The sequence below is a fragment of the Paralichthys olivaceus genome, chromosome 20 (assembly GCF_024713975.1).
Source record: "Paralichthys olivaceus isolate ysfri-2021 chromosome 20, ASM2471397v2, whole genome shotgun sequence".
Lineage (NCBI taxonomy): Eukaryota > Metazoa > Chordata > Actinopteri > Pleuronectiformes > Paralichthyidae > Paralichthys > Paralichthys olivaceus.
Genome location: NC_091112.1, coordinates 710,582 through 722,830, shown reverse-complemented (window position 1 = coordinate 722,830; position 12,249 = coordinate 710,582). Strand labels below are relative to the sequence as shown.

The window sequence follows — 12,249 nt, the reverse complement described above, 5'->3', positions numbered from 1 at the left end:
AAGCAGGGGGCTCGTTGTCCATCTTTATTTCCAGCACATAGTCAGGACCAACAGTGTTCACTCGTTCTATGTGTTTACAGCAGCAGGACACACAAGAGAGAGCGAGCTGAATGAAAGCCAGGTCCACCCTGTTCCCTCCCAAAGATGAAGACGTAAAACCTGCGGTGAGTCGAGCTGTGAGACGTCTCACTGGTTTTTCCTCAGTAAACAACGAGACAAAAGACGCCACAGTGTGAAGACAGCTCTTCTCCTCCAGCGCTCGCTGCACGATGGCTATCAGCCGTCCACAGATGTTTATCTGCTCTGTGATTCCTGAGTGAACACCACAGCTTCCTTTCACAGCGCCGCTCTGAAAACACACCAGGGCTTTGAACGTCTGCGCTCGCAGCGACAGGCCGGGAACATTTTGTTCATGGGGGGGGGGTGGGGGGGGGGCACTGATGTCTCTGCTTTCAAAGTGATGGGAACATCCACCGCCTCCAGGGAAACACCCTCACCTCACAAAGACCACACACATACTGTACATGCATGGTCGGCTGCAGGATGCACGCACACACACACACACACACACACACAGTTTCCATTAGCTTCAGATCATACAGGCCTCCGAAGAAACAACTGAGTAAGGGCTCTATTGTTTTGATTGTCGTGTGAGTGTGTGTGTGTGTGTGTGTGTGTGTGTGTGTGTCTGCCTCTGGCACAGATTACGTTCCACAGACCACAACAACGACCTGATTGGCCGTCGTGTCCCCGTCACCCGAGGCCGTGATTAACCGTGTGATCCAGGCAGATTGAGTTTCAGACCGAACACCTGGACTCTGTCTCCAGATGTTTGAACAGACACGTCTGCCTCTCGTCTTCTGTTCTCTACTTTAAACATGATGAGAAATTATAAAACATATAAATCACGAGTGTGTTGGTGGTAGTTAGTTGATTCCATTTAGAGGATGAAACACAATTCAGCTCTTTCGTTAACGATAAATGAATCTAACTTTATTTGAAGGTTTGTTAATTCCCACGAGGACCTGGAGGAGATTCCCTGTAGCTTCATTCACTCTGACTCACTAACACCTATTTTCTTTATATAGGTGCCAGTGTTATTAATACAAAGACCCTGTAGTTGCAGAGATGTATAAAATATTAATTAGAGAAAAGGGCCCAGATATTTTATTTTTACAATATATATTTTATCGTCTTTCTTTGTATTTTCTTATGTATTATGTCTTGTTTGAACATTTTATTCCTTTATTAGATTTGTTTACTTTCTGAACGTATTCATTCTTTTTTAACATCTTGTCGATAAAGCACTTTAAACTGCAGTTGATCTGTTTGAAAGGTGCAACATAGAGAAAGTTTGACGCTGAAGCTCAGTTCACACGTTCGAAGCATCACCACTGATTCAGATTAAACTCAGTCACCCCCACCGCACGCTGCCGCTCGGCCGCTCTCACTCTGAAGAGTAAACAGCGTGAGGAGGAGAGTTCAGAAACTTCTGCTCGTTGTGTCTCAGTGTTTTTCAGGAACTTCAGCTCTTTCTGCCTCATCATCACTTTCACTGACAAACTCTTTGTGTGTGTGTTTCCTTCACTGGAGACTGAAAGTGCCTCCGTCAGCTCAGCGACTTGTTTCCCGGTCAAAGGCTCAAAGAAGCAGAAGCAGAGTGACGCAACAACAGGAAGGAGGATGCTGAGCTCTTTAGAACCGTGTAGCAAAACACTGGACTTACTTGGAATCAGAGAAAAAAAAAAAAGTTCAAACGATTCTTCAGAAGAGACAAAAGTGGAAAATGGGAAGCAGACAAAATATTTTTTATAAGATACGTTTAAAAAATAGTTTGAGGCCTGAAGAGTCTCCGTGTGATCACCAGGATCAAGAACAGAGTGATTCAGACGAACTTGGTCCTGAACTCGGGGTAAAGACCCAACGAACGAGAAGCAAGAGGCTGAAATGAGTGAAATTTACTTTCACGTGTTCGGTGTCTGGTCTCAGACCTGGAGAGCAGGTCGGAGGACACGCTCCTTCACATGCAGAGATCTTATCCAGACTCGAGAGGAGAACAAAACAGGAGGAGGAATTCACATCTGATCACGATCCTGCAGGAGGAGCTGGAGAGAGAGACGCACCTGACATTTAGGTTAACCTGAGACAAAGAGTCCTGAAGACTCCGCCTGTTCTTAAATCGTCAAATAAAACCAACCGGATCAGAAACATCTTGAACATCAGGGTGATGAGACGTCATCGTCTCGTGGACACGTGACAAACGGTGAAGTGAGTCTTTAACAGCGTCCTGCAGAGAGTTTAAAGTTCAGAGGAGGACAGAACTCCGATACGTTAACTCTGCTGACATTTGTGCATCGTAATTCAGGAACGCTTATGTACCGTGGACAAAGTTCATATTTGCCTCACTATCTTCAAACACACACCCACACACACACACACTCACACACACACACACACACACACACAGTTTGATTCTTGAAAAGTTTTACTTCATGATAAAAAGTATTTGTTATGTACATGTTCATGTGTATAAGTATGTGTTTGTACCTCACACAGATTCAAACACATCGTTTCTAACTGACTGATCACAGTAAATTAAACCACTGGAGATTTTCTTCACGTTTGTTTTTGTCCTCACAAAACTTTTGTCTCCGCTCAACTCACGTCTTCTTCTAAAGAATCCAGAGGAAATCATCTGTTCCACTACTTCAACAGCAGCGCCCCCTGTCGGTCACCAGGAGTACACACCTTGACATTTTTACTTTATGGCTGTTTATGATCACATCTAATTGTAGTTTTCTTTACCCCAAAAGGCCCTTTATATTCAAATACTTTAAATACTTTATATTTACATACTTTAAATACTTTATATTCAAATACTTTATATTTACATACTTTAAATACTTTATATTCAAATACTTTAAATACTTTATATTCAAATACTTTATATTCACATACTTTAAATACTTTATATTCAAATACTTTATATTTAAATACTTTATATGTACATGGAGGGGACCCTCTCTACGGAGGCCGCCTTGTTTTTTACGTTAGTCCAGACTGGACGAACTAAAACCTTTTGAGTTTCTATGACAACTGAAGCTCGGGGGAGGGGAGGGGTGTTCAGCTGCAACATGACACTTCAACACTAGATGTCACTAAATTCTACACACTGTACCTTTAAGTAAAAGTACTAAATCCTACATTTAAAAAAATACTACACATAACATTTCTGTATTCAAAACATCACTTAAGTAAAAGTACGTAAGAATTATCGGCAGAATGTAGTATAAGTACGAAGTGGTCAGTGTTTTAGGAAGAAAAAAATGATTCACTATAATATTTTTTTAATTTGATCAGTTTCACGTTTCTATTTCCTCACAGCAGGAAATAGTTTTGTTTTTTAATTTCTATTTTCTCTGATTTAAAACAGAATTTAAGAACTTTTGATTGAATAAAGTGTTTGTATTTAAATGAATGAACAGAACTGGATTATTGTTTGTTTTACTTCAGTTTCCTTCACAGTTTGTTTTGCTCAAGGACCATTCGACGGTTTGCAGTGAATCGGATCATCTTCCAGCACGTGAACGTTTTGTGGTTGTAAGAAAATAACGAAACCAGAAAAGAAGAAGAAGAAGAACTGAGGACAACTCCGACAAGAGAGAAGCTGGAAACAGGAAACAGGAAAAGAAGAGGAAGTCCAGACGTCAGGAGGACGCAGCGTACACTCTGCCTGTGTTCAGCAGAGGGCAGCATCATCACTGACACAGGAAACTGAGAGAACACGAAAATAAAGAGACGGAAACACAACCAAGGCGAAAACAGACGACATGAGATAAAGACGAGACGCTACGGACGATTCTGTTTGTGTTGTTCTGTGGTTGTGTTTTAGTGTTGTAGTGTGGTTGTTCTGTGGTTGTGTTGTGTTGTTGTGTTTTAGTGTTTGTGTTGTTCTGTGTTTGTTCTGTGGTTGTGTTGTGTTGTAGTGTGGTTGTGTTGTGTTGTAGTGTGGTTGTGTTGTGTTGTAGTGTGGTTGTGTGGTTGTGTTGTTCTGTGGTTGTGTGGTTGTGTTGTGTTGTTGTGCTGTCCTCAGTGTTTCTACTTGTTTAATGTGTTTTCCTGGATTCTCTGATTTATTTCAGCTTCTCTTTGAATCTTCACCTTTGACCTCGTCTCCGTCCACTTGATTTATTTTATGTCTTTCTTTGTCAGCAGGTGGCTGCTCCATCTCTCTCTCTCTCTCTCTCTCTCTCTCTCTCCATCTCTCTCTCTCTCTCTCTCTCTCTCTCTCTCTCTCTCTTCTCGGTGGTTTCTGACATCACTTGTCAGCTGCATACTGCCACCTACTGTACCAGAGTGTGTACAACAGGATCTGATATCATCATATATTTGTGTGTTCGTCCTTTAACTGGAAACACTGACAGGTGAAGAGGTGACACAGTGACACACACCGGAGCAGGAAGTGACACGGTGACACACACCGGAGCAGGAAGTGACACGGTGACACACACCGGAGCAGGAAGTGACACGGTGACACACACCTGAGCAGAGACAAATGTAATTAAATTTAAAAAGGGGGAAATAAAACGATTGAACAATAAAATGTTTGTGTTCACGCTCCTGGTGCGTTACAGACGTTGTGTTTACTGACGATGGCCTGTGAGGTCGTCCGCTTTACCACAGCAGAGCTTTATTGAATTTATATGATTCTTGGAGAAGAGTAAACAAATAAAGAGGCTGACGCAGACGTGTCACAGGATCTGAGGTCAGTGTGTCAAAGGCCACAAGACGTGTGTGTGTGTGTGTGTGTGTGTGTGTGATCACAGCAGAAACACATCACTGATTGCTTCATTGAAAAATGAGGTCATGTAAAAAGAGGAAGAAATAAAGATGACAACATGATAAACAACACAATTACTCACTTACATTCACCTGAATGTGTCAGTTACAGTAACTCTGTCAGTTACAGTTACATATATGACCATGGGAGGATTTATTCACTGCTGATGTCATGTCTGCAAAAAACATCTCACATCTGTAAAACTGAACGTGAGAAAGATGAGGACTGACCTCGAGGATGAAACACGGCACAGTCACCGTGCCCTGGATTTAAAATGGATTTGGAGATTAGTTACTGTCCCTGTAAAGTTTCTGATGATCGATATCTGCAGCTGTGTGTCTTCTTCTTCTTCTTCTCTATGTTACTGTACCTGTGAACTAAAAACCTCCAGCTGTGACATTTACTGTAAAAACAAATATTCAAACATTTGAAATGAACTAAACAAAGGCTGAAGGCCGGAGGACGGCAGCTTACTACAAGTGATTGTTTGAACTCAAAATGAAAAGTTCATATAATGGTGAAAGATAAATCGTGTGAATAAAAATACAACTTTCCTGTAAAAATGAAAACATTTGGAGTTTTACTTGATGTTTCAGTTTCAGTGTAAAAACATGAATTTATAAAACCTCTTGCGCTCTAATCTTCAGTGTGAGAGGCCACGTTGAGTTTTATCAGCAGTGATTGATCGGTGATGAGTGGACAGAATGTGGGTTTATCATGTTTACTCTGAGACATGTTGTTGTTGTTGTTGTTGTTGTTGTTGTTGCTGCTCAGACCCGTCGTCTCGTTGTAACTCTTCAGGTTCATGTTTATTCACTTTAGTTGAGGATATAAACTCCACACAGAAAAGCTCCAGCTGATTCCAGGATCGATTCCTCTGCAGCTGCAACAACTTCTCATTCTTTCATCATTTTCTTTGCTTCTCAACTCTTTCAATAAAAACATTTGTTAAAAGTTGGGCAAAGATTTTTTTTACATAAAAAATCTTCAAAACCGAAGGAGCAGGAAGTCAAACACAAATATTCGTATTATTATTATTTGCTGAGGAGCCGTCGAACACAGACTGCTCCTCACTCCTGCTGAGGAAACCAGGTGGAATTAAACCAGCAACCTGGACGACTGCCTGGCCCACAGGCTTCCGGGTGATTACTCACTGATCGGAGAGCAAATGTTTCACGTGCACAGATGCAGCGTGAGGAAAAACAGGAGTGAAGCTAGAGCGCAAGCAGCAAAATACCTGAGTGCAGTTGCAGGGATTGAGCACAAGCAGGTTCTGACTGGAAGGAAACATGGACTGTGAGAAAACGAAAAATAAAAACGATATAAAAAGAAAGAGGCGGTTTGTGAGTGTGTTTGTTGAGCAGGAGCTCCTAACGACGACGTCACTCGCTGCATCTTCAGGTTCAGACGACAAATTATTTATATCAGCTCGTTTCAAGTCTTTAGATTCTTGTGTGAGAGTTTTTAAATTTAAAAAAGTTGCTGCAGCGTATTTTAAACATTTACTTTTATATTTCAGGGACAATTTCACCAAACACGTGTTTCTTCCACCTCTGTGCTGCTGAGGCTTGTTTGTTCAGTGGTTTAATATTTAACACACACACACACACACACACACACACACACACCTTTTCTTCGTGGATGACTGCTCTCGCTTTCAGACACATTCACAGATTAAACTCAGCAGCTGATGAAGAAGCGTCCGCTCGTCAGGCCTGTGTTCATCTGTTCATTTACCTTTTTTGTTTGAGCAGCTCAACATATTTTCTCCTCTTTTCTTTTCTCTTCTCCTCTTTTCTTTTCTCTTCTCCTCTTTTCTTTCTGGATTCACCCTCACGAGGTTTCCTCTCGGAGCATTTGGACAAAGCGGGAGCGATGGGACCTCGTACGGCAGGTAAGAGCAACCACCTAAAAACATGACAACTCAGGAGGGAAGAAGGTCACAGGTCACAGGTCAGAGTCTCGGGAGCCTCAAACTAAATGCTTCATCTGTTTTATCTGCATCACTGATTAGAAGCGTCGAGAGTCTTTGAGAATTACTGTTGTTTTTGTGATAAATGAGTTCGAGCTTTAGTTTTCCAGTCGGTGTTGCTGCTGATTCAAAACAACGTTTATTTCTGCTTCTTTACATTTTGAAAAAACTGTGAATTCCCTCAGAATCTCATGGAAATCTCACTGCAGGTTGTTTTTTAAACTGGACCACATGTTACTTAACTTTAAATTTAAAGATTGTTTTGTTGTATTTAAGTTTCTTTTAATACATATATATGTATATATATATATATATTACATATATATACACCTATAAAAGGTACAAGAGGAAGTAGCGAGTGAATCGTTGACAGGAACTGTTATTCTCACATGTTTTTTTTCTTGGCGCATGAGGTCATCTTCTCTGAGTCACTGTGTCGTCCAATCAAATGATGTGTTGATGATCCAATAACAGTGAGTGTGTGGAGATAAGATTGAAAATGTAAAAATACTTCTTCATGCAATATAATAATAATAATAATAAATCACATGAAAACATGAACAACAACAACAACACATTTTTTCAAAAAATGAAACTTGATAATTCAGCGCGACACAACTTTATGAAAGTTTCAGAATACGTCTCAACATCACCACATCTGGACCAGTCACCATGGAGACGTTTGGTTTGTCACCCCCCCACCCTCCTTGGTTTTCTCATCCCTGTGTTTTAACGAAGCGTGTCTGAACACAGGTGGAGTCGCTGCCGGCTGAAGTGACGAAGTCAGAACTGGGTCAGTTGAGTTCTGTGGCCTCATGATCTCCTCTCTCTCTCCATCAGTCACCGCTTCCAAGGAGGTGAAGGTGGTGATGGGAGGAGCCCGGCTGAGGAGCAGCAGTGATGGGAGCAGGTACAGCAGGAGAGAGGTCGGCCTCCGCAGCAACAGCAACTCTTCATCCTCGTCTTCAGTCCTCTCCAACCCCAAATCAGGTGAGAACCCGCAGACAGTGACCAGAGCAGGAGAACTCAGATTTACAGGAGTTTCCATTCACCACTGAGAGTTGATTCATGCAGATGAGCAGTAGGGGGCGCCACTTGTCCAGTAAGGTGCTGATACCACCACAGAGGAGAAGGGACGACAGGGAGGATTTCTATTAGAGAAGAACTTGCACCCTCAAACGTTCTGGGTTGTGTAGGGGGCGCTCTCCAGGATGACGGGTCCATATGAAGGCTGAAGAAAATAAAGTTTCATTCAATTAGATTTGCATCTTTTCAGTCCAAATGAAAAACCTTTCTGTATTTGTGACGTCACACACTTTACAACTTCCTCCAGTTTGGTCTCAGATCCGTTATTTCCATCTTCTGTTTGTTGCTTTCTGCTGAAAGACGAAATAAAACGTTTCCATGCTTCACGTTCAGTTCTGAAGAGACCGGTGAGCACGGAGGAGCTGCAGCAGCCGGGAGGTCCGTACGTCAGGAGAACGTTCACTGTGAGTCCAACTGTCCAAGGGCGTAAAGGCTCAGTGTGTAGAACTGAGTGACATCTAGAGGTGAAGTGTCATGTTGCTGCTGAACAGAAGAGATGAGGGATCATCTGTGTGTGTGTGTGTGTGTGTGTGTGTGTGTGCAGATTGTGGGTGACGCTGTGGGTTGGGGGTTTGTGGTGAGAGGAAACAGACCGTGTCACATCCAGGCTGTGGAACCCTGCGGCCCAGCGGCCGCTGCAGGGATGAAGGTAGGCATCATGGGAAATGTAGTAACTAGATGTAGAAGCTTAGTCTATGGCAAGGTGAATGACTTCCTTTTCTTTTTGAAACCAACACATTTCGCACAATATGAAGAAATAAGATGTAAAAAAAAAACCGAATAAGTCACATTCATGGCTATTTACACGCCAACACCCAGAAGTTCTAGAGTGCATAAAGAAAAAGTCATCAGTGTCTACATGGAGGCCGTTCACCACTCACTCTCACTCTCTAATCGAGCTCATGCTCTCACCGACAGGTTTGTCAGTTCGTGGTGTCGGTCAACGGGCACAACGTTCTGGATCTGGACTACCGCAGCGTCAGCCACCTGATCCTGACCGGACCCAGGACGGTGGTGATGGAGGTGATGGAGGAGACCGACCACTGACGAGTGACAGAACTCTGAGAGTGTGACGGTTTGTGTGGCGTCCTGACTTTAATCAAGTTACCGCATCTACACCTGACATGGAAATGTGTTTTTGGTAATCAGATCACTATCAGATCAAGAGCATGAAAGTTCAGGTGTAAATCACAGTATCATGTGAAGTGGATCCGATCGGCCAAACAACCTCTTGAGGGCGTCAGAGATGAGTTGAACCACAAACAGACACAACATGGGCTGAAATACTGTGTGAGGCAGCAGCAGCTGCTAACTGCTGCTAGCTGCTAGCAGCAGTTAGCCAGCAATCACAGGAAGCCGTCAAGTTACATTTCAGTTTGGTCCATGTCATGTTAACATGGAGGAGGCAGGGTTTGTGACCTGTATTGCAGCCAGCCACCAGGGGGCGATCGAGACAGTTTGGCTTCAGCTTCATGTCGTCCATCTTTATTTATATTTAAGAACCAGTTTAATGTTGGAGGTGAATAAAGAAGCGTTTTTACTTTTGATCTAAATCAAATTATTTCTCTCCTGAAAACTTTTTTATTAGTTTTACTTTTTCTTACGAGGTTTAAGGAAATGTGTATTTTGTTTAACTGAGGTTTGTCTCGTCCAACGACGACTTCGATTGTTTAGAATAATCTGAATAAACCGGTTCTTTTACTTATTTATTCTAAACAAGCATAAATCTCTTTTTTTGTTTAAAATGTTATTTTTTTTCAGAAAAGGTCCAGAACCAGGCCCTCGTCTAAAATACTGTGAGATGTTTTACAGATGTTTCTAAAAATCGTAACTTGAGATGTAATTTGCTTGTGGACAGGAAATGCAGAGGGAAAGTTTCTTTAGTAAAATATCCACATCAGTTTGGATGTGATGGAAAACTGTAGAAGAATTAACGTAATGAATAATATTTATTATTATTTATTATTTTATTTCATTCTAAGTGTGTCGTGTTGTAGACGGACTCTAGAGGGCGACGTGTTGTCGCCATCACTCCAACAGCTGGTGTTTCCTTCAGCAACGGTTTGGACTTTTAACCTCGTGTGACAACTCATCCACACACACACACACACACACACACACACACGCACGCACACACACACACACACGTGCCCCCCACACACCTTCAGCCCCTCCCTCATCTGTGTTTACTTTTCCATCCACTTCCCGTGATTTCTGATTCCCAGAAAGGAAGTGAGGAGCGAGACGACGTGTGAAGAAGATCAACAAACTCAAGTGCTTTGTTTTCAAGTCTCTTTTTTACGCTTGTATCTGTTTTTGTGCGTTCGTAGTCGGTCGCACCTTTTTCCATTTGGCGTCAGCTCCAGATTCAGTAATGATGAAACTCTGCAGGTTGTGTTTAACTAAATATCTAAATGTCCCTGAAGTACAACACAGAATAACATAAAGAGAAAAAGTCCATTAATTCTGTACAGAGATATGACATTGCCCCCCCATGGATTACAGTGGTACTGCCCCTTTTCATTTCTATCGTCCATCTCCGTAAACGTTCGGAGGACGAGCACGAATACGGATGAAATGAACGCAGAGCAGAAGAGAAGGTTCCGTTTCTGACGTTGAGCATGAATTAGCTTTAATTGTTGAATCAAAATCAAAATGTTTGTGTGATGCTCTTTAATCTTTTTCATCTCTTTTGATTTTTCACCTGAAAATGTTTGTATTTGCTTGAAGCTGCGTTTCTCATCTGGAATAGAAATAAATTAAAATCATATCTGACAAAGTGTCGACACAAGGAATCCTGGAACTGAGTTTGTGAAAAATAACTCAAAGGTCAAAGGTCAGAGTCTGGAGGTCGTGTGATTCAACAGGTCAATGATCGGAGGAAGTATTTTAAATTCTAAGTTAAATAATCACAATGTTTAAAGCATTAATATTCCTGTTGTTGTGGCGACAGGTGCTTCCAGTTTTCTGTGGCTCTGCAGGAGAAAAATAATAATCGTGTCACCCTGGAAGTTTGATTGATGAAAGATCAAGTTGCATTATGGGATTTGTAGGATCTAGTGTTTTTGGAGCTCCACCCATTAAAAGTCAGGATCTTCAGACATTTCCCTCTTGAATCTTTCTACGATGCGTTCTATGATCTGTTCATCTCAGGGACTTGAATTTTGTTCAAGATATTGTTTCCTGTTTTATTTTGAAATATTTTACCTTTTGTGTTGTACTTCCTGTCTTTCATCTCATCCTGACGTTTCACCTGAAACATGTTTTGCCTCCTTCAACGTTGATTTTCTGAAACCCTGAAGACAATCTGCTCTTATGATGTAACAGCTGCTATCTCACTAAGTTTATTTTTATTATCAAAGCAAAACCCTGTGATGGACAGAATCACGGATTCAACTCGTTCATAAACACGAGTGTAAATCTCTTCGTCAGCGGTGGAGAAGAAACGTTTTCATTACAGTCGGACATTCTCGGTGTCAGAGCGGAGAATCCTCGCCGTGACGGATGGTTCATAAACCAGGTCAAAGTTGAGTGTGAGGATCAAGAAGCTTCTGGAGAGGATGAGCAGCGGGTTGAGAAGAGGACGACACAGTTTGAGCTCAACCTTTTCATCACTGAAACTTCAAAATCTTTATTTGTGTCAGTTTGAGAAGCATCAGCATGAAGAGTCAGCGGGAGATTATCTCACACTTTCTCTTTCACACTTCGTACGACAGCATCCCTGCAGATTCCTGGGGATTTTACGGGATTCCAGGTGAGCAACTGTGAACTCTGAGCTTGTACAGACACATTCAACACAAACAGAGTCGACCCCACATCAGGGCCCCCAAGGGCCTGCAGGTGGGGCCCCAAGGACCTAAAGAGAAACGTACAATATGTTAAGATACAATGTTCCACAATGCAAACGATACAATACCATTTGATATAATACACCAAACGATGCACTATGACACAATATAAGATTTGATAAAAATGTGATAATCCTTTATTCGTCCTTCACTGGGGAAATTTGTGTCAGCAGCAAAGAGGGAAGGAAAAATAAGAAGTATCTGGAAAAAAGTTCTGATAAAGGAAACATGAAAACAAGAATATGAAGTGAAGTATAAAAGTAATACACAGTTTAATCCCCATCACACACTGAGACCATTCTTCAGGTCAGAAAACACGAGGGCGCTGCCAGGAAACAGTGACTCGGATCATTTTGAAGAAGTGTTTTCGTTGAGATATAAAGTTGAGCACACGGCAGATTTCTGTTGAGGTTTTATTCCCGGCTGTCACCGAGGCGTTGACGGCTCATGATGACGGCTCATGATGACGGATATGAACCGGTTCCTGGTTCTGAGGTCACAGA

At 42.0% G+C, this 12,249-nt stretch overlaps 1 protein-coding gene across 1 annotated transcript; it reads left to right on the top strand.

Annotated features, from left to right (window-relative positions):
• The first annotated feature begins 4,062 nt into the window (after positions 1-4,062).
• On the top strand, positions 4,063-10,679 carry LOC109644203 (DEP domain-containing mTOR-interacting protein-like). Its single transcript, XM_020109544.2, has 6 exons — positions 4,063-4,765; positions 6,681-6,734; positions 7,653-7,802; positions 8,232-8,302; positions 8,443-8,547; positions 8,817-10,679. Exons 2-6 carry the CDS (start codon positions 6,716-6,718, stop codon positions 8,943-8,945), a joined length of 474 nt encoding a protein of 157 aa, XP_019965103.1. The 5' UTR covers positions 4,063-4,765; positions 6,681-6,715; the 3' UTR covers positions 8,946-10,679.
• Positions 10,680-12,249: the final 1,570 nt, after the last annotated feature.

Coding starts and splice junctions, on each gene's coding strand:
- LOC109644203 (XM_020109544.2), top strand. Junction 7,803..8,231: donor CCTCTCCAACCCCAAATCAG/GTGAGAACCCGC, acceptor CTTCACGTTCAG/TTCTGAAGAGACCGGTGAGC. Junction 8,303..8,442: donor ACGTCAGGAGAACGTTCACT/GTGAGTCCAACT, acceptor GTGTGTGTGCAG/ATTGTGGGTGACGCTGTGGG.